The sequence below is a fragment of the Anabrus simplex genome, chromosome 2 (assembly GCF_040414725.1).
Source record: "Anabrus simplex isolate iqAnaSimp1 chromosome 2, ASM4041472v1, whole genome shotgun sequence".
Taxonomy (NCBI): domain Eukaryota; kingdom Metazoa; phylum Arthropoda; class Insecta; order Orthoptera; family Tettigoniidae; genus Anabrus; species Anabrus simplex.
Window position 1 is genome coordinate 1161399082 of NC_090266.1, and position 23577 is coordinate 1161422658.

The 23577-nt window shown below is 37.6% G+C and overlaps 1 protein-coding gene across 1 annotated transcript in view; it reads right to left on the reverse strand.

Annotated features, from left to right (window-relative positions):
- The window catches only part of SAK (Sak kinase), a 319404-nt gene that overhangs the window by 245052 nt on the left and 50775 nt on the right, over window positions 1-23577 (reverse strand). The window contains exon 2 of the mRNA XM_067139778.2: window positions 16606-16701. Coding sequence (XP_066995879.2) covers window positions 16606-16701 — 96 coding nt within the window. The remainder of the gene's footprint in view (window positions 1-16605; window positions 16702-23577) is intronic.

Genomic DNA, 23577 nt, shown 5'->3' on the forward strand with positions numbered 1-23577 from the left:
TAAAAATACCTATGACCAAGAAAGATTTAAAAAATTAATTGAACACAATCTGTGGCATCGTAATTTTAACGGGTTTAACAGTCATTTTATAGAAAGGATTATCAATAAACACAAACATCGTCCCATAACCACACTCAAGAGAGCAGTATCCAAACCCCTTACATTTTCCACTTTCACATTTAACAATGAAATTTACAAGGTTACCAAAATTTTTAAGAAACAAGGTGCTAAAATAGCTTTCAAAACCAACAATAAAAACACGAACATTTTACACAACACATCACATTTATGTTCTGGAACAACAAGCATGTGTTGCTCAAGTGAATGTATCTTTAAACCAAGTGTTAGAGTCAGTGAACACAGTATTATAAAGGTACAGGATCTATGTGATATAACAAGTGCCAATAACAAGAATATGCAAGTTGTGTTGATACACAGAGACAGTGAAGGGTATTTATCCACATATATGTGCTTTGTAATGAACTTTCATCGGGCTGACTGCAAATGGTAGCTTGGTCCTCGTTTTGGTTTCCCATTGTTTTTGCTGCTGTTGTAAATATGGAGTCTTCCAGCAGTTTTTTGTGAGTGTATTTTATGTATATTTTGGTGTGTTGAAGAGGTGTTCATGCACGGATGTTATTTAGAATATAGTTAATTATTTTAGAATCAGTGGAGTTGTTGATGAACCTAGGTGCAGTTCCTACCCATTTAGTCATTTCCAGTAGGTTAGGTAAGGCCTAAAGCAGATGTACTAGTACGCAGCTTTATGTACACACCCTGGGAGAGAGAGAATTATCATGCACTATCAAAATTCGAGGGATCCATTCTGGTGAACCCTGCCGCTCATACTACGGACATTTCGATTAATTATTTTTATTAATTTATTTTATTTTAATTATGTTATTAATTTATTTCAATGATACATATGTTATTTTAACGATATTACAAATGGCTGCCCAACGTGAGGCTGAATGATTGGTACATCTGTTAGGCTTGTAAGCGTAGGTGCACTTGTCAGGTGTGGATGGAATTCTAAAAACTATCTCAGTGAAGTGTTTTATATGTACGTGCAGGCCCCGATTTCAAGTAGTTAGCGCCCTGGGCAAACAATATTTAGCCCGCTCATTGGAGGGCGGAGTGGAGATCAGTTGTGTTCTCAAATGATAGCCATCTCTGCCCTGGTGCCCTGGTAAGGAGGAGGTCAGGTGAGTGCATGGAATAAAGCTTTCTGCAGCGTTAACACACTGGACCTACACCAAGGGTTTTGGTCTGGGGAGTGATTTCCTTTGACAGCAGGAGCACTCTTGTCATTAACCCAAAATTTTGACACCGGATTTGTACGTCAGACTGGTGATTGAACCAGCTGTGCTGCCATTCAGTCACAGTATTCAAGGGGGTGTTTTCCAACAGGATAATACTCGTCCCCATACCGCTGCTGTCACCAAATGTGCTCTAAGGAGAGTTGACCAGCTACCTTGGCCTGTGAGATCACCAGACCTTTTGCCCATTGAGCAACTGTGGGATATTATGGGACAACAAGCCCAGCACTACCCAATACCAGCATTAACCATTGCTGATTTGACTGACCAAATTGCAACAGGCATGAAACACCATCCTGCAAAATGACATATGGCACCTGTATGACACAATGCATCCATGTTTGCATGCTTACATTCAAGATCATGGCAACTAGAGTGGTTATTAATATATATTTGTGTCTTCATAAAGTGGCAAACTTAGGGCTCTTGGCCCTCTTTTACAATTAAGCACATACAATGTTTCCATTTTTACAGCATTAATTTAAAATATTTTTTACAATTTGCTTCATATTGCACCGACACAGAGAAGTCTTATGGCGACGGTGGGATAGGAAAGGGCTACGAGTGGGCAGGATGCAGCCGTGGCCTTAATTAAGTTACAGTCCCAGCATTTGGCCAGTGTGAAAATGGGGAAAACATGGAAAACAATCCTCAGGGCTGCCAACAGTGGGGTTCAAACCCACTATCTCCCAATTGTAAGCTCACAGCTGCACGACCCTAACCGCATGGCCACTTGCTCAGTATCATGATAATACAGTTAATGAGGTAAAACGAGTATATCACATAACGAGTAAAAATAGTAATATTAATTAAGATTACTATTTCTGAATAAAAATTTACAGGATAAATGGGGAGAAGACAATAACCAAAAAAAATCAAATTAATAACTAAAGAATGTATCTCCAAACTAGCTTAGAGTAAGACTTATTCTAACAAGAGGCAAAAATGAAATGAACTGAATATTACTATGTTATAACCTAAGTTCACTAATAACCATTTTACTATGTCAATCAATCAATCAATCAATCAATCAATCAATCAATCAATCAATCAATCAATCAATCAATCAATCAATCAATCAATCAATCAATCAATCAATCAATCAATCCTGATCTGCATTTAGGGCAGTCCCCCAGGTGGCAGATTCCCTATCTGTTGTTTTCCTAGCCTTTCCTTAAATGAATTCAATGAGAGTGGACATTTATTGAACATCTCCTTTGGTAAGTTATTCCAATCCCTAACTCCCCTTTCTATAAATGAATATTTGCCCCAATTTGTCCTCTTGAATTCCAACTTTATCTTCATATTGTGATCTTTCCTACTTTTAAAGACGCCACGCAAACTTATTCATCTACTAATGTCATTCCACGCCATCTCTCCGCTGACAGCTCGGAACATGCCACTTAGTAAAACTCTTTCGAGATAAAAATACTGTGTCCACCTTTTCAATACAAATATATTTTTTAGTGATTAAATTCTACATGAATTATAAACACCAGTTAGGGACATGTTTCACGCTAGTCATGGGCATCTTCAGCCTAATACTAATCTTAAGGTCAAGAATTGAAACTATAAACATTGGAACTTAATACTAAATACAATGGTCTTATGCTTTTTACATAGTTTATAATATGGACAGTATGTACAATATGTACATTAACTTTGCCAGAATTTATGAACAATGAATTAATTTTTTTTTTATAATGACTAGACATCCAAATTGTAGATTGGATTGATCACAGCGTGAATTGGGGTTCCTCCAATTGTATTGACTAGAGATTTATCACAGCGTGAGTTGGGATTTCTTCAACTGTTATGGTCGCCTAAGTGGTAAGAATTGTTACAAAAGTTTACTATTAAGTTCCAATGTTTATAGTTTTAATTCTTGACCTTAAGATTAGTATTAGGCTGAAGATGCCCATAACTAGGGCAAAACATGTCCCAAACTGGTGTTTATAATCCATGCTTCAACCTTAAAACATAACCATGCTCCTTTCTAAAGGAATATTCAAACAGAGTCAAACCGTAACATGATCGACTTTAACCAAGGTTCCGGTTTTATAACAATTCTTACTTCTTAGGCGACCATTACAGTTAAGGAAACCCCAACTCACGCTGTGATAAATCTCTAGTCAATACAATTGGAAGAACCCCAATTCACGCTGTGATCAATCCAATCTACAATTTGGATGTCTAGTCATTATTACAAAAAAAATTCATTGTTCATAAATTCTGGCAAAGTTAATGTACATACTGTACATATTATAAACTATGTAAAAAGCATAAGACCATTGTATTTAGCATTAAGTTAAGTTTACTATTAAGTTCCAATGTTTATAGTTTTAATTCTTGACCTTTAGATTAGTATTAGGCTGAAGATGCCCATAACTAGGGCGAAACATGTCCCTGACGGGTGTTTATAATTCATGTAGAATTTAATCACTAAAAATGTATTTGTATTGAAAAGGTGGACACAATAATTTTAATCTTAAAAGAGTTTTACTAATTGTATCTTCAATACGGAACAAAATGAGATTAGTTACTTGTAACATACCACTTAGTCGAGCAGCTCGTCTTCTTTCTCTCAGTTCTTCCCAGACCAAACTTTGCAACATTTTTATAACGCTACTCTTTTGTCGGAAAACAAATCAAGCTGCTTTTCTTTGGATTTTTTGGGATCTTACCAGAGACTTATATGCCCTCTCCTTTACATCCTTACTACAACCCCTAAACATCCTCATAACCATGTGCAGAGATCTGTACCCTTTATTTACAATCCTATTTATGTGATTACCCCAAAAAGATCTTTCCTTATATTAACACCTAGATACTTACAATGATCCCCAAAAGGAACTTTCACCCCATCAACGCAGTAATTAAAACTGAGAGGACTTTTCCCATTTGTGAAACTCACAACCTGACTTTTAACCCCGTTTATCAACATACCATTGCCTGCTGTCCATCCCACAACATTATCGAGGTCACATTGCAGTTGCTCACAATCTTGTAACTTATTTATTACTCTATACAGAATAACACCATCCGCAAAAAGCCTTACCTCTCAGTCCACTTGTTTACTCATATCATTTATGTATATAAGAAAACATAAAGGTCCAATAATAATGCCTCGAGGAATTCCCCTCTTAATTATAACAGGGTCAGATAAAGCTTCGCCTACTCTAATTCTCTGAGATCTATTTGCTAGAAATATAGCAACCCATTCAGTCACTCTTTTGTCTAGTCCAATTGCAATCATTTTTGCCAGTAGTCTCCCATGATTCACCCTATCAAATGCTTTAGACAGGTCAACCGCGATACAGTCCATTTGACCTCCTAAATCCAAGATATCTGCTATATCTTGTTGGAAACCTACAAATTGAGCTTCAGTGGGATAACCTTTCCTAAAACCGAACTGCCTTCTATCGAACCAGTTATTAATTTTGCAAACATGTCTAATATAATCAGAAAGAATGCCTTTCCAAAGTTTACATGCATGTTATCTATTTCTAGGAACATTGCAAAGTCTTGAATGAGAAGAGAAAAACCATAAATGGGTCAGCCTAAAATACTTAAAATTGAATATGTAATTTTTTGTTTCATTCACACTTACATTCATTCAACTGTATGTACTCACTCTGAAGGAATTTACAGTAGAATGTTTTAAACTTCCTAGATGAGCAAATTTTTTAATATCTACCGGGACTGTATTCCATAACCTCGAAGCAGTGACCAGGAATGAATGTCTGTCGGTATTTGTTCAATGCGGTGCTATTTCAAGTAGTGATCTGGAACAAGGGTTAATTCCGTGGAACGAAGAAAGAAGCCTGAAATTGGACGATCGACAGATGGGGCTTTTTCTATGAAGCAACTGGTAAATGAGGGTCATTTGGTGGTTTTCTACAATCACTTAAACATAACAATTCTACCTTTTTGTAGTATGGTGTTATATGAGCATCATGTCGGGGCTGGAAGCCATATCGAATGCAAGAGTCTGTACACGTTGTAGTTCTGCTGCTTGTTCGCAGGTTAAGTCAATCAGTATACTGTCACAGTGGTCAAAGATTGGAAATAGAAATGTTTGTATAAGTTTTAATTTAAGGTCCAAGGGGAGAACATTCTTATGACACTGTAAGGGATAATGGGATATATGTATCTTTCTGCACACAGTGGTTATATGTTCATTCCAGGTCAGAGTCCCATTTAAGGTGACCTAAAAGTTTGTAACTATCTCGGAGTATGGCACTTCAGTATCATTAATGGTAATTAGAGGAGGATTTTTATTATTATTTAGAGGCACATAGTAATTTTTTGTGTAAAAATTAGTATGCTTTGGATCTTTGTGGGTTGATGTGTATGGAGTTGTTTCTGGCATATGCACTGAGTCATCGTAGATCTGTATTCACATGATGGATCGCTTCACATGAATGATCTATACCAGGATAGTAAGAAAAGGCTAGGAAAAGAACAGATAGATATTGTTACATAGCGTACAGATGGTATTTACAGTGGAGAAATTGGGTTGAAATATCATTGATATGCAGGCTGAATAGGAAAGGTCCCAGCACATATCATTAAGGGACACCAGATAATCTGATAGCCCATTTGGACGTAACATTGTTTACTGCGACACATTAACTATGATTTGTGAACTAGGATACAAAGAAATTGAGCGCTCTCTTGACGGCACCAAAGGAGCATAATTTTGAAAGGAGGAGTTTTATGTTGACTGTATCAAATGAAAATCCACAGCTTGTTTCCAGTCATTCAACCGGGTCAGGAATGGAATTAATGAAGCCCCCATCTAGCGGCGAGGACGGGAATAGTGCTGGATCCCGAAGCCTGTTGCATTCCTCTGGGGCAATGATTAATGAATGACAGATGAAATGAAATAATTTTGAAGAGTGTTGCTGGAATGAAATATGACAGGGAAAACTGGAGTACCTGAAGAAAAACCTGTTGACTGTATCAAATGCACTGCTAAAATCAAGGAGCACAAGTACCCTTATCTGTCGTTTATCCATAGCAAGCCTATGTTACTCAAAGAAGTGCTGTTGTCGTAATGTGGCCCTTTCTGAAGCCAGACTGCATGGGGTCTAAGAGTGAAGGAATTGTTAGTCAGTCAGACAGTTGCTTGAGTATCAGTCGTTCAAGGGCTTTTGCAAGTGGAGGGATTATAGATATAGGGTGGTAATCTGACAGAGAATTTGATGTGGTGTTCTTTAATACTGGAGTCACGAGAGCATCCTTCCAAATGGCTGAAAATTTCCCGAGTTTATACAATAATTGAATATACGAGTAACGATCGGTACAACCATGCCAATGACATTTTTTATGAAGCCTATTGGATATTGGAATATGACCTGCTCCTTTTGCTCGAGATTTAATGGAATTTACGACTCATTTTACTTCATTTATACCACCATATCACATCTCTTCTTGTGCATACTTGAACCTATGACCTGGAAACTTTAATCAAATAAATATGTTAGCTAGGGAAAACCGTAGTACCTGAAAAAAACCTGTTGACTATATCAAATGCACTGCTAAAATCAAGAAGCACAAGTACCCTTATCTGTCGTTTATCCATAGCAAGCCTATGTTACTCAAAGAAGTGCTGTTGTCATACTGTGGCCCTTTCTGAAGCCAGATTGCATAGGGTCTAAGAGTGAAAGAATTGTTAGTCAGTCAGTCAGTTGCTTGTGTATTAGTCGTTCAAGGGCTTTTGCAAGTGTTTTGCTCTAAAGTAACATCTTCTTGGTACTGGGATTTCATTTTCCACCATTATATGTAACGCAGCAGTAGCAGGACAAGCACAGCACTAGAAATTTGGAATAACGACAGAAAAAAGACACACACTCACACTCGAAACAAATGTTTCCTCTCTTGTCCCAGTTTATTTGGTGTCTTTTGAGTACACCCACATCAGTGCTGCAGTGAAGTGAGTGTTTTTATCTGTCAATCAATCAATCAATCAATCAATCAATCAATCAATCAATCAATCAATCAATCAATCAATTACTACTGATCTGAATTTAGGGCAGTCACCCGGGTGGCAGATTTTCCTGGCCTTTTCTTAAATGATTTCAAAGAAATTGGAAATTTATTTGAACATCTCCCTTGGTAAGTTATTCCAAACCCTAACTCCCCTTCCTATTAATGAATATTTGCCCCAATTTGTTCTCTTGAATTCCAACTTTATTTTCATACCGTGACCTTTCCTACTTTTAAAGATACCATTCAAACTTATTCATTTACTAATGTCGTTTCATGCCATCTCTCCACTGACAGCTCGGAACATACCGCTTATTACAGGCCGTTATCCTCATGGTTAATCCGTATTGAATACTGTTATTAACAACAATTATAATAGGAATTATTTATTGTCCACCTATTCAATACTATCTATCTTTCGGTGGTTACAGGCAATTATATTTCTTTATGGGACATGTTTCGATCCTCAGCCTTTACTTAATCTTAAAATGATGACCTTGAACAATAGTGAACATATTAAAAAGTCAATTGTCAGTATTAAAATTACCATGGTCTCTAAAACTAACTTACATTACATCTAAAAAAGACAACACTAAACACTTCTTAAAAAGTGATAACATGGGTGATTAAAATTATCACATTGTCAATCCGAATCCTTGTGTCTGAAACTAATAATAGATCTTCATCTTATAGACAGTAGTAAGTTTTTTTAATTTCAAACAGCTCCAAGGTAAACTCCAATCGTAAACTGAATACAAAACTTATATGACGTAGTGAATCTGAGATATGTGCATTAAATGACACTGTGTAACTGGCTCAGCCGTGTTTGCGAAGATAGGAGGAGTGAAGGGATAGGGGAGGGAGGTGCTAAACTGGTGGGTAGAGGGGGAGGGAGGAGTGGTGTTGAGTTGGAGAGATGGAGGCAGGGTTTGTTTTTATCATAGAATTGCTGACAAATGTATGCAATGAACGTTTCAAGTAGAATGTTGTTTTTTTTCTTTTCTTCATTGGTTTCACTTAAGTTATAAGATGGGTTGCGAAATGGATCTATATCGATGTGGATGCTCTTGAGAATATTGAGCAAGGTGCCTTTTTGTTCATAATGCAAGATCTTAAGATCTTTATCTATTGTTACATACTCGTGACTAAATTCTTTATGATGCTCACTCATAGCTGAAAAACGTTTATAATAGAGAGATTGCGATATTCAGCGTATCTTATTACAAAATTGCGGCCTGTTTGACCGACATAGCTGGAATTACAGGACTGACATTCTAATTTGTAAACTTTGGCGTTCAAGTATCTATTATTACAGTGTTGCCAAGAAGTTTAGGGACACCTGTATATTTCAGACTTGAACAGTCTGAACTTGAACTTATGATTTATTTTAAATACTACTGATATAAAGTACTCTAATATCATGTTTGGTTGAAAATTTGAAGACTGTAACTCAAATAGTTCATGAGTTATGATGTTTTTTTGACTGTTATGGCCACCCAAAACTGAACTTTATACTGAAGAAACAAATAATACAATTAAAAAGCTATCCAACAATGCATACTGATTGTTACGTGGTTACTAGGTGATAACAACACCTTTAAAATGACCCCTGTTAGAAGGTGTTAAAGGAGTTCTCACTCATTTTGCCATCATTTTAGTAAAATTTCAAATCGGAAATAGCTGAACAAACAGTTAGGTTTCAAACTTCACAAAGGTATGAACACCTGTGAGCTGGTGATTGCGTGCGCAGTTAGTTCCCCCAACCACTGCAACACAAGGAATCTATCCGTAAAAACGTAATCGCACTAACTGCCTCCGTTCAACAGTTGCAGCAATTCAAAAGTTAGTGCTATTAGGCCTAAAATTTATAGGAATTGAAATTTTAATAAAATGATGGCAAAATAAGTAAGAACTCCCTTAATAGGTTCTAACAGGGGTCATTTTGAAGGTGTTGTTCATGTAAACTCTGGAGTTCAAATATCTATTATTATTATTAATATTATTATTGTTGATAGCGTGCGGACTGAAAATAAGCCTGGAGTTGGTGTGGGAGGTTCTAACGCTATTTTGATGTTATGTTTTTTTAAGACATTAGAAATTTTGTAAATGCTATTACTATTGAATGTGAAAGCAGAAAACTTCTCCTTAGGAACGGAATCTTTTTCTAGGGTAGGTCTGCTCTTGTATCTATTGATGATTCTGTTGACGAAGGTTCTACTGATACCGTTGTATTCTGCAATATTGTAAATAGTGGTTTTTGTTGTAATTATTGTGAAATACAGGAATAGCCAATGCTCTTGAGTACCATACTATTGTAAGCAGCTTTCTTATGTATGTCTGGGTGCAGAGAAGTTTGTTGGATGGTACTGATGGTGCGGGTGGGTTTTCTGTATATATTTAAGGATAAAGTGGCGCATAATGGTTAAATCCAGGTAATTAAGGGCATTACTGTTTTCCGACTATATGGTGAATTTTATATTTGGATCAATAGAGTGCAGAAGTTCAAGTACTGTGTTGCTGTTAGTAATACGAGAGTCTAAAATAGAAAATATGACATCCACATAGTGTGCCCAATGCTGAATGCCGTTAATCTTACGAATGATGTGAGAATGTTCTAAATGAGCGATGTAAATATCCGCAACGATCCCTGAAGCTGATGAACCCATGGGAAGACCCATCTGTTGGAAAATGACATTACTGAAAGTGAAGAAATTGTTATTCAATGTGAATTTCAAAATCTGAATCTATTTCATCTATGCTTAATTTGCTGAATTTGGAAAGATTGTTCTTAATTAATTGTACGGTGTTGTACGAAGCTCAGCACCTCCCTCCCCTACTCCCTCAACTCTTCATATCCTCGCAAACACAACTGGGCCAGTTATAGACACTATCAGTGAAAGCGGGACCGCTAAATTGAGAAGGTCAGGCCGTTCAAGAGGGCAACTATTTAATAAGTAAGTTTACAGTTTTCTTCAGACTTATCTTTTATTTATTAGCACTAGCTTCTCATACATACTCATTTCTTCCCATTACAGATTTCAACATCATTGACGGTTTCCGCTACGAGTCACACACATTATACCTGGCGTTTGTTTTTCTCTTAAATATGTTCTCAATTTTCGCTGCCCTCTTGACCATTTGAGATTGTGAATCAATGAAGACAGACTGTTCTCTTAAATTTCAGTATTGTGATTTTATCCTCGTTTTTAATGTAACACACTGCACTTAGACTAAGAGGTTCTCAACCTCGCCGTAACCACTTACTGTTTTAATTTCATCATGTCTCACTTGTTTTCACACTCTTTTTCATTGTGTTTTAACATTAATACATTAATTATGCAATTTTTTTACTTCTCTCACTGAAGATTACTCAAATGAGCTGAAACACGTTTGATTAATATTACTCCATCTAAAAATGGAGATATGTATTGAATAGGAGAACAAATTAAATTTCCTTTGTAAAGTGAAAACCATCAATACGGAATAATTTTAATATCTTGTAATGAACTATTGTACGGAACTGACAAGCTGATCCTTGGTCAGACTATGGAATAGAGATCCCTGATGGTGCAGCAGAGGTGGGGAAGGTACTGCTACTCACTCAGCCAGAAAAAATTAGTTTTGTAAATTTCCAGGGATGGAATGTAGATGTACTGTAGTTTGAACCATAAGGTGCTGTGGATCATAAGAAGCATCCTGATATTTTGATTAAAATTTAAGGAAAAATGTAATTTCACTATATTTTCAAACAAAATTTTACAGAAATAGAATTAAATTGGTATATAAAAATAAATTACCAGTAGGTAGTGCATTACTGTTACAAAACACAAGTAGGTACGTACCACAATTCTCACTCTCATAACACTGTTCTCCGAAAATTCACTTTCATTTTCTGATTCTTCAAACAGTATATTGCCTTCAGTACCAACAAGGGCATTACTGTACTTATCTTGCATTTCTTAAATGACTTAATGCCAATTTCCTTTTTCACTGCGTCCCATGACGTCTTTACCCATTCACAGACTAGTCCAACTGATGGTCTCTCTATTCGTCCTGCTGGCGTTAGATCGTGATGAGATGCAGCCATCCATTTTGTCCACTCTTCACATATAGAAACCTTGAATGGTTTGTTTATTGAGACATCTAGTGGCCACAAGTGGCTTGTGAGGCCCCGTGGAATGACCATAAATTTAGTGTTCAAGTCCTTCATTCTCCGCTTTGTTGTATTCGTTGTGTGGGATTTGAACTGGTCCAACACAAGGAGGGATTTATTTTTCAGGAGAACGCCAGGACATTTAGCCCACACCTTCTCCAACCAAATCTTCATTCCATTTTTGTCCATCCATCCCTTTTCTTGAACATGAAGGACAATACTCTGTGGAATTTTATCTTTCGGTACAGTTTTTCTCTTAAAAATTACCACAGGAGCAAATTTTGTACCATGTGCACAGCAAGACAATACGACAGTGTAATGTGACTTTTCATGGCCGGATGTTTTTATTGTCAACAGTCTTGTTTGATAGAAAATCAAAGGTTAGAGGCACTTCATCTCTATTACCAACTTGACCGAGTTCGAACTGAATTTATTTTTGTGCATCGATAACAAACTTGTAAAATTCCACTATTCTGGCATATTTTGGGAAATACTAGTGCGAGTGCACATCGATAGTCCATGTCCCTTCATAAACTGGTAGCACCAAGCAGGTTTCCCCCCGAAATCCACAATGTTGTGTGCGGCCGCCCATCTCCTCGCTTCACAGACGATCATTTTAGTGGACAGAGGTGCCATTATTTCTATGGTTTGTTGCTCATTCTTTTGTTTCTGACTCTAGAAGAGGCCATTGCATGCATCCTAAAAGAGAGTGTCCCCCCCAGGCTCAACAAGTGATTTTCTTGTTTTTGCAATTTGCCTACCATTTTCCCAGTTGGTAGAGATCCGTATTGTCTTTCTACTGCCCTATTACCACGTAATTTTGCATATTCCACAAATTTTAATTTAAATGCTATGTTGTAAGAAAACTTCTTCTGTACAAGTGACATTGTGTACGGTAAATTGTCACTAACAGAACTTGCTACTGATAACAAAGTATTCTTTCTACCCTTTCTTGAATGTTACCTATAACGGTAGTCATGGTCGCAGCTCGTTGTGTTTTCCTCGTACAATAAGAAGGCAGGTGGGGAAGGGGTTGCTAGCTGTCTTTTTAGGAAATCCCTGGCAACTCGCATTCGTATCAGACAAACGCAGGTATACCATAGCTGCTGCTTCTTAATTGCAGTAATAAAAGGGATCAAATGCTGAGAGTATTGTAGGGAATTTTTGAGCATGGTATAGAAATCACGTGTACTCAATGTCTAAATATGATAGACCTACAGACCATAATACGCAGCCATATTTCAGGCAGTATTCTTTGTAACAAAAAGTGTGTCTTATGGTCTGAAAAATATGGTACATAAGACATAAAAACCAATTGCACTCAGGCTTACAAACTTTTACCCACATAAATTAGCAACAATCTTCTGAAAACTCCTTTGATACAAAAGAAATGGCTAAAATTTTACCTGTCCATTTTACACAATCCTTTCCATTATATGCTATTATATTAGACCTTTCTGTTCTCTAGAAGTGCAAGACCTATCAATGATGTGTTATATAAATTAGTATAGTGTAATAATGATAATAACAATAACAACAACAAACAGCAGAATAAAAATATGAAACTGAATTGACCAAATTAAAGTTAGCTATGTCTAAGACAACAATGAAGGCTATAATTGCAGCCAGTCATCTTTTGTTATGATCTTCATATCACTGTCTAGTGGCCACGATCATTAAGGTGTCGAGTCTTTTTAATCAGTGGATTGCATGTCAGAAGCTTGGATTCAATTACAAACCTCTCTGCAATGTTAATCGTGGCTGTTCCTACCCCTGCATACCTCACCTCTCTCTCTGTAGCTTGGGCTATAGAAAACACCAGCTGATTGCTTGCACCCTCCACATTTCACACATTTATTATGGAGGTTGTAATCCCCTACATTTCGCTATGAATAGTCTTACCACACCTATGATCACCTTTTATTTTCGACATGCAGCGCAGAACAATAGAACAATGCAATACATGAAAAACTTCTTACAGTAATTCCACTATCAGGATTCATTTTCAACAGTGGTTAAATGGTATTTTAATCTATGAATAAGCATGTGCAGTCATGTACTGACACAATGCAGATTTCACATGGTACGTTGCAGTATTTTCCCCAGATGCTTCTTCATTGTTGGGCAAGGGATACTGCAAAGATTAGTCTCATGTGTAATAACCTGTTGCTGTAATACCTTTACTAGTGTTCACAATTAATTGAAATTAGTATTTGTAAAGATGTTCCATAACTTAATATCATGTAGCATTGCAGCCTTGGGTGGAAGCGTGTGCCAAGAAACACACACACACAAAACAAACCAACACACTTCAAGTGAATGGTACAGCTTACACAGTGTGCTCAAACCACTTAATATTTCCAGTATGGGATATTGCTCACCATGAGCCAATAGCAGGTCATTTGACCACCTGCAACTCCTCAACATATTCTAATTCCCCTTGCATGCCACTGCACTTTCAGTGATCATCTCATGAACAGTGTACAATATATGGACATAATCAAATCTCAATATTGTCCTTCTCATGATAATCTTACTTCCATGCAGTCTGCACAACAGGAAGACAATGTTTCCTTTATGATGGTACAACTTCAACAGAAATATGAGGACGAATCAAAAAGTAAGTTAAACTTCCAAGTTATGGCCATTTATGAAACCACCTACATATAGGCAACACGGCTATGACAACGTACAATGCAAGTTCACTTATTAAAACAGTCCCTAAGAAACTGTAAACATTTCTCGGAACGGTCAACCAACTTTTTGATTTTGGATGCGTAGAAACCACCTCCAGCGCTATGTAACCACCTGGAGGCAGCTGCTTTCACCTTTGTTTCGGAATCATTGTCCACCAAGATCAATTTTTCAGCTTACCGAACACAAGATAATTGCATGGTGTTAATTCTGGACTGTATGGAGGATGTTGCCATACCTCCAACTTGAATCACTGCAGCAATTTGGACGTTTAGCGGGCCGTGTGAGGTGTTACGTTATCGTGCAACAAAATCACATGGGCGCTCAATTTTAACTGTCGATTTTCTTTAATTGCGTTATGCAACTGGTTCAATGTTTGACAATACGAAGCCGAGTTGATTATCGTGCCTTTTGGCATAAATTCCACATGCACCACACCCTCCGTGTCAAAGAACACTGTCGCCATTACCTTTCCTGCTGAAGGTTGGATCTTGGCCTTCTTTCATGGTAGTGATATGGTGTGCACCTATTCCATCAATGTCCTCTTTGTTTCGGGGGTGAAGTGGTGGACCTACGTTTCATCCCCTGTGATGATTTGCCACACAAACTCATTGTCCTCCTTAGAATACCGTTGCTAAAATGCCAGTGACGACTGGAAACGTTGTCCCTTATGAACATCGGTGAGCAGACGCGGGACCCATCTTTGACACAGTTTACGAAATCCAAGGTGCTGGTGAACAATGGAGAGCACACTGCCATACGAAATGTTCAGCATGCTGACAATTTCCTGCAGTGTTATGCGCCAATTCTCTCTAATGATCCAATCCACACGGTCAACATTTGCAACGGTACTGGACGTTGCGGGCCTGCCTTCGCGATATTCGACCACGAGATCCGTGCATCTGGCGTCAAATTGCTTACACCACTTTACAATACCCGGGCAAGAAATCGCACGCTCACCATATACAGCAGGGATTTCACGATGAATGTCTGTGCAAATGAGCCGTTTAGCTCACAGAAATCGAATCGTTCCACGCACCTCCATTTGGAGTGAACATCCAGTTGACACGCCATTGAGCCTAGCCCGCTCTGCACACACAACAAGACGGAATACCACACCAACCACCCTATCGGACATGTCAGCGGGTACTGTAGCTTGCTCCGTATTGGCCACAGTCATGACACACTGCGTGCTCTCGCGGCCAGCTAGTGTAACTTAATTTTTTACTTGCTCTCGTATATGCTTACTGCCATTGGACTGTGTCCATCCTCCTTTGTAGCTTATTGTCTTTGAGGTATATAGTTATATAAATTGTAACTGGAGTTTGCTACATTTAAACAGATTACAGAAATTAATGAAACAAAACTGTCAAACCACTGAGACAGGACAATTAGGCAGATATGTATAGAGCATACACAAACTCTCTGTGCAGCAAGGAGAGAGAAGCAATAAGACAGCCAAGCACAGTTAAGTCAGCAGCCCAGAGATCTTGATTTGAAATGAAAAGTATGACATCAACAGTCTGATGATGACAATCTATTAATCGACTGTATGTGGAAGAAAATATTATCCACCATGGTTACAAATTATGCTGGAAGTGCTTCCCTCATGTTGGCAAAGATGGACTCGTTTACATTTGTTTTGTAAAAAAACTTTCTCAAGGTTTCTGACATAAAGAGTAAATATAATTAGTGATTTATTCCTAAGGTTCATTAATAATCTTACAAAGGTTCATATACACCATAGATTTTAGTTAAACTCAAAGAAATAGTCCAGAGGTGAGAGATTAGGAGACCCCTCAGGACTATAGTCTTTCAGAAAATTATTTCCCTAGAGATTTTGTTCAATATTTGCATCAGAAGATGCGGTGGCTGTTGAATTGACCTGCTGATAAAAGCAGCATTCAACCTCAGATGAATGGTTATATGATTTCTGAACAATTGATATGTGTTATGTGTATTTAAAAAATTAGTTATCAGTCCCTACAATTTACACACTGTATATAGCATTATAAATTCAGATCTGTAGAGGTTTTAACAATGTTTCTTATATTCTGTGGGGATATTTTAATGACATAGGTTACTGAGAAAATTTGGGAATTTTCCTTGTGGCTCTCAGCATCCACTTCAACATAAGGCTGCAATGCTACATGATATTAAGTTATGTAATATCTGTACAAACTCTAATTTCAATTAAATGCTAACACTTGTAAAGGTATTGCTGCTGATGATGATGCTTGTTGTTTTAAGGGGCCTAACATTGAAGGTTATTGGCCCTAAGTAAAGGTATTATAGCAACAGTTTATAACACATGATGCTGATTTTTGCAGTATCCCTTGCCCAAGAATGAAGAAGCTTTTGGTGAAGACAGTGCAACAGACAAAACATCAACCTGAAATACTAAATACAGAAATTAAACCATGAATTAATATTTTATATGGTACTTACCATTTTGATGGCTACTTCGATGCCAGTCTTCAGACATCTTGCTCTGTATACACTTGCAAAGCCTCCTTTTCCGAGCAGATTGAGGACTTCATAATCCTGAAACGGGAAAGTTGTATAAATAACTGAAGTACATAATAAAAATAATAAAATAAAAGGTAAACATTTTGCTCCTAGTTCCATATTTTTTCACAATAAAATAATGTATTTTTAAGTAATATGAAATATTTATAAGTGGTAAATCCAAAACAGAAGTTGTGAATGGCAGGTGCGAATGTTGTAACAAAGTAGTAAGGTTGCACTTGAAATGAAATCTTCATTAGTGCCATCAAAATTTGTGGGTAAATTTGCTGAAAATCGGTACAATATTAAATGGCTTTAAATTTCCCTGGGAGTTCCAAAATCTCCTCAGTCAGCCAATTTTAATTTACTAACCACAACATTAGGCTTCTAAGAAACCCTCAAGACACAATCAGTTCAAAGATTTCTAAGATTTTAAGAATTCTGCACGTTCAAAAAAGCAAAACCATCTCAGTATATGTCATGAAGTTCCCTGGAGGAGTGGAAAGTAAAGCCTTCCACAATTTGTAACCTCAGCACCAAGTAAGACAGAACATTTAGCGCTATTACAGACCACCTTCGCCCCCAGGAATTAACCTGGTAAAATACTCATTTCTGTTGTAGGCTAGGTGAACTACACAGCCATACGCATCACTAAAAATGGAAGTTTTGTTTCTAAATTTCTCAACCTTCCATAGGGAAATCAAATCCACTTCCTTCAAAGTGAACTGATCATGCCTTAATCGCCTTGGCTATGCAGTCCCCTATTCAATATTTAATTATGCACAGACACATCACTGCATAATTTTAAGGGATTATCAAGCAAGAAAATTTCAAACACCCTGATTTTATTCAATAGTATCAGAACCATTTATTACTTATAGATAGTGTCAGTTTTTGTCAGCTGTTTCCTACTACTTTTTTCTTGGTTAGTTTTGCAATGTCCACTCTTTTCATTTGCAACATATCAGACCACAGTGTTCATTTTACTGAAAAGAGTGTTTACTTGTGCTTGTACGGAAAGTGTTGCTGAAAAACACAAAATATTATTTTTGTCATATTATGTCTGTTTATGAAGGCCGTGAATACTTCACCAATCTGAATTCACTACAAACACAGCCTCAGCTTGCCAGAACCTGCCACCACTGTCAGGATAATCTGGAGTTGTGGTTTCTGAGTTCATCAAGCAATTGGACCACCTTACAATGACTTGAGCTTCTTGAAAGAGTTAAAACAATAAGAAAAAGTAAATACAAGGGTGTCTTCCAAGTGCTCTCAAGAATTTCTGTCAAGGTATTTAACATGTTCACTGTTTTGCGAGTCACATGTGACTCACACAGCACTACATTTTATTCCTATGCTGCTACGTGATAAATATGCATAACAGCACGACAGGGAGTCACAGAGGATATATATGATGTTCTGTGGCATAGGTGTATGTTTAACAACTACCTTATACTACGAGGCACTGGTGACTTGTGACGCATGGATGTAATACAGCTATTACTATTTGCTAAACGAGCCGGCACGGGGTGTCGGCTAGTAACCTAAATTGGTTTTCCCTACATTTTCCCTGGGATATTTCCATTTTTCCTCCATAAAATGTAGTAGGATGTGGTATTTAAAAGTGACGGTCGAGTGTGTACATGTGCAAATATTGTGACCATTACCCTACTGGATTAAGGATAGAACGTGTGTAAGTAAGTAAGTAAGTAAGTAAGTAAGTAAGTAAGTAAGTAAGTAATTCGTCTTTATCCGTGGCGAAGTTAGGGCTCAAGGCCCTCTCTTACACTTATTGTTTATTTATATTTGGACTGTACAACGTGATTACATACTATAAACTCTATCAATGCCTTCTCTAGATCTACGAAATATAAAGGTAACCGTTTATTCCTGTCGTAGTATTTTTCAATTAGCTATCGCATACAGAATATCAGATCCTAGAGGACTACGGGATTAAGTGTATATTATTAAAATAAATCAAAAACATTTATGTTGACAACTGAGCTGCGGTGAGAATTGATGGTAGGATGTGTACTTGATTCAAGGTCCTCACAGGAGTTAGACAATATAAATGGAAAAGAAAGGATTCCACCTGATCAATACAATTTATTATACTTACAGTCTTTACAGTACTGGTTTCGGCCTATTTGGCCATCATCAGCTGACTAATGTTGTTCTGCATGAATTACATTAACAATATCTGAAGGAGGTTCCCATCTTTGATTGGCATATCCGGATATGTCTAATGGGGCATATAAGTGGTTTATCATTTAAATCGCGGTGCAGTACGCAAGTATGAATGACCTTGGGGTTTAAGTTGTGGTTATAAATACTTTACCTAAACTTAAGAGCTAATCAGTTGTACAAACACATGAAACACATTAAAATGTACTAAAACATATGTAAAGCATTGGTCAATGTTTATATCTCGCATATATCTTCTTAGTAAAATCTTGTGACAATGAAATATATCAGCTGATGCTGGATTCGTGAATGATGATATGATGTAATGGAGTCTAGAAATTGGCGAGTTTAATTGTGCATATCTTGCATGTGCTTTCTTCTTGTAGTTGTCGTGCTGTTAATCGTAGATTTGCGTCCGTTGATACGTTTGAAAGCAATGATGAAGCTCATAAATAATGAGGAGTTAGACAAGACTGTAATCTTTCACCTTTGCTGTTCATAGTTTACATGGATCCTCTATTGAAAGATATAAAGTGGCAGGGAGGGATTCAGTTAGATGCAAATGTAGTAAGCAGTTTGGTCTATGTTGATGACTAGGTGAAAGCCTGCAATATATCATCTTGCACCCAGAATATAGGTGGAATGAATATATGAAAATTAGCATTTCCAAGACTAAAGTGATGCCAGTAGCAAAGAAACATAAGGGATCTGAATGCCAGGTTGGGAATATAAAACTGGAACAGGTAGATCATTTCAAGTACTAAGGATATATATTCTCCCAGGACGGTACTATGGTATGTGAGATCAAATCAAGGTGCCAAAGCTAATGCAGTGAATGCGCAGTTACGATCAACAGTATCCTGCAAGGAAGGAGTCAACTCCCGGACGAAACTATCTTTACGCCAATCTGTTTTCAGACCAGCTTTGCTGTACGGCAGTGAAAGCTGGGTGGATTCAGAATATATCATTCATAATCTAGAAGAAACATACATAAAAGTAGCAAGAATGACCGCCAGTACAAGCCGGTGGGAACAATGGCAGGCGTACTTGGAATGAGGGGATAAAGGCTAAGTTATAGGAATTAACTTGATGGATGAAGACGTATGCATAAACCGGCTTTGATGGTAAGGTCATTTGAGGCTAAAATAGGAGGAAAGGCTAACTAGGATAAGAATGGATTTGATAACGGAGGGTAAGAAAACAAGAGGGAGACCAAGACAACAATGGTTTGACTCAGTTTCTAATGATTTGAAGATAAGAGGTATGGAACTAAATGAGGCCTCAGAGCCAGAGCCAGTTACAAATAGGGGACTGTGGAGGCACTGAGTACATTCACAAGGGCTTGCAGACAGAACGCCGAAAGGCATATCGATCTATAATGAAGATATATGTATGTAAGTTGTAGAAAGAAATCTGTATAATAAGTAAGTTTTAACTACATTTCTGATTTCTCAGTTACCTATTATAATTATCATACACCAAAGCACAATTTAGAATTCTAGTATAGTTATTTTTTAGAAAACAACATGCTTGCAATATCATTGTGAATCCTAGTGAAGAAGGGGCAAAATCTCCCTAGAAATTTAGTTCTAACTACATCTATTGTTTAAGTATACCAGTTGTAAATAGGATAGGCTTGTTTGCAGTTTAGAATTGTACTTATTTTTTAGACAGTATCTTGCTTGCTTTATTGTTTACTGTCGTGTAATCCTTGTATAGTCCCTTTGTTATTTCAATATTTTACAAGATTTTTCATTGCGGTTTGTGCGTAGTAATAATAATCACATTTAAGTGCCAAACAATTGGCTGCTCAAAGTAGGAAAATATCTTCAGGAAACAGGTATCACAGATTACTAGATAGATCTATGTTTAAAAAATTTGTCGACAATCACTGCTTTGCAGACCATCCAAGCATTACCACAGTCAAAGAAGATCCAATCTGCTTTTTGTCGTACCGACACAGATAGGTCTTATGGCAGCGATGGGATAGGAAAGGACTAGGAGTGGGAAGAAAGTGGCCGTGGCCGTAACTGAGGATAAATGCCTGGTGTGAAAATGGGAAACCATGGAAAACCATCTTCATGTCTGCCGCCTGGGGTTCGAACCCACTATCTTCCAAATGCAAGCTTACAGTTGCACGACCCTAACCGCACGGCCAACTCGCTCGGCATACACCTAAGCAGTATTGAAGCGTATGGTAGTTACTTTATGAGTTAGTATATTGCTTGCTTTATTATTGTGAAATCCTTGTTTAGTATACAGTACTTCTTTCTACTGATATATATTTTTTATTGACAGAATACGCTATGTAATTCTGTTGATATATTCATATTATTGCAAATTTCTGTGATAAGATGAATAAACGGCTGAGGGAAGCAGGTGTAGGGACTGTGGGTATGATGGGCAGTAAGGAGTATGAAGGGAAAGATAACAAGTTTGAGGGATATAATTAGGCTTTTAGGAGAGGACAAGAATGAAGGTAGGTGTTTCTCGAACGAAGTACAGGCAAGAGAGAGGGTAATGAAGGAGAGAAGATGTGGATGACAAGTGGGCTAATGTTTTATGGGGAAGGAAAATGAGGGCTAATGGTGCTCATCAGGGAGTGAGTTCAGGGGAGGTATCAGTGAGAAATCAGTATGTGGCACTGCAGGTACAACAGCAAAGAGAAGACGGGGAACAGGGAAGTATTACAGAGGAGGGGCAAGGCAAATGGAAAGAGAACAGCAGGAAAGGGAAACATAGAGTAGAGAGGACAGGAAGAGGGAGGTGGAACAGGGTTGTGCAAGGGAGAGAAGAGAGAAGGAAGTAGGTTCTGCAGCCATCAGGGAAGTTAAGGGAGACCAGGAGAGGAAGGTATCTAATGGGGTTGGAGCTCTGGTTATGGACGATACTATTGTTAGGCGTGTGGGGAAAGCGTGAGGAGGAAAGGGGACCAGGGTAGAGCATTATACATGAATTAGTTTAAGGCAGAAGTTGAGGAAAGTAGAAGGAAAGGAGGAGGGTAAGGAGAAGGTGGTAATTTTCCACATTGATACCAACAAAGTAAAGCAAGCAGAAATAGGTACAAACATAGTTGGGGATGTAACAGATTTGGTTATGATAGCCCTTTGGATATGGAAATGTAAATCCAGGAGGTGAGTTGTTGGTGGAATTTTGCATGAGGAACCAAATGATTGTTGGAAACACCTGGTTTGGGAAGAAGAACAGTCAGAAGATCATAAGGTATGATTGGGGTGACAGACGAACAAAGACCATGATTGATTATATAATCATCGAGAAAGAACAGCGGAAGAACCTTTTAGATGTTACAGCCATGCCTGTAGAAGCCTTTGGTGGAGATCATAGAGTTGTGATTGGAAAACTGAAAGTGGGAAAGATAGAAAAAACCCATTAAGAAGAGAGAAAAGAATTAAAGTATGGAAATTGAAGGAGAAAAGCATACAAGAAGAATTTCAAAGGGAAATAATACCCTCGGTTCCTAGGACAGAGATGGGGAATGTTGAAGATGAATGGAAAAGATTTAAGGAAGCACTGGTTGGATGTGCAGAAAAGGTATGTGGTAGAACATCAGGAAATGTGAAAGACAAAGAGACACACTGGTGGAATGATAGGGTAAAGAGTACAGTGAAGACAAGAAAATGGCATGTAAAACATCTAAGACTGAAGAAAGTAGAAGAAAATATGTTGAGGCAAAAAATTTAGCCAAGAAAGTAGTGGAGGAAGAAAAGAGGAAAAGTTGGGCCTTATTCACACACAAAAACTGGGACATGATACGCAGGGCAGCAAGAAATTATTGTATGGTATCTTCAGAAACAAAAAGAAAAATAAAGTAAACACCAGATTTGTGAAGGATGAAGATGGCATAATATTAACAAAGCCAGAAGAAATGAAAAATAGATGGAGAGAGTATTTTCAAAAGTTGCTGAACTTGAGAAATAATGACAGTCATTCAATGGACCACCAGGAAAGGCAATTAGTTGATGAAGAAATTGATAAAGAAATTACAATGAATGAAATTGAAATGGCAGTAAGAAAGATGAAGAATGGAAAAACTGCTGGAATAGATGAAATTTCAGTGGAGACGATAAAGGCAGCTGGAGCTGTAGGCCTGCAGTGGACATATCGAGTTCTCAGGATTGTTTGGGAGAATCAGGTATCTAAGGATTGGCAAAAAGGAATAATTATCCCAAATTTTAAGAAAGGCATTAAATAAGTACTGAAGAACTACAGGTGAATTACTCTGATATCCCATGTTGCTAAGATAATGGAGAGGATACTGGAAAGTGGGATAAGGTTGAGGGTTGAAAATCAGATACAGGAAAATCAGTTTGGTTTCAGAAGTGGAAGGTCAACAAGAGAGCCCATTTTCATTATGAGACAACATGGAAAAGCAATGGGAGTATGGGAATTATATGGTGATGTCATTCATTGACATTAAAAAGGCATATGACAGTGTCCTCAGGACTAAAGTTTGGGACAGTATGGTGCAAAAGAATTGGACAGGGATTAATAAAAATGATCATGGCAATGTACAAGGAATGTTGTAGTTGCATGCAAACACAAGTTGGCAGGACAAGTTGGTTCAAAATCACTAGTGGGCTGAGACGGGGAAGTTTTGTATCACCAATGCTGTTTACAGTAGTAATGAATGACACACGAAAACAGCAAAAGCAGCCAATGGAGGAAGAGAAATGAACATGTTGTTATTTGCAGATGATATTGTGATTT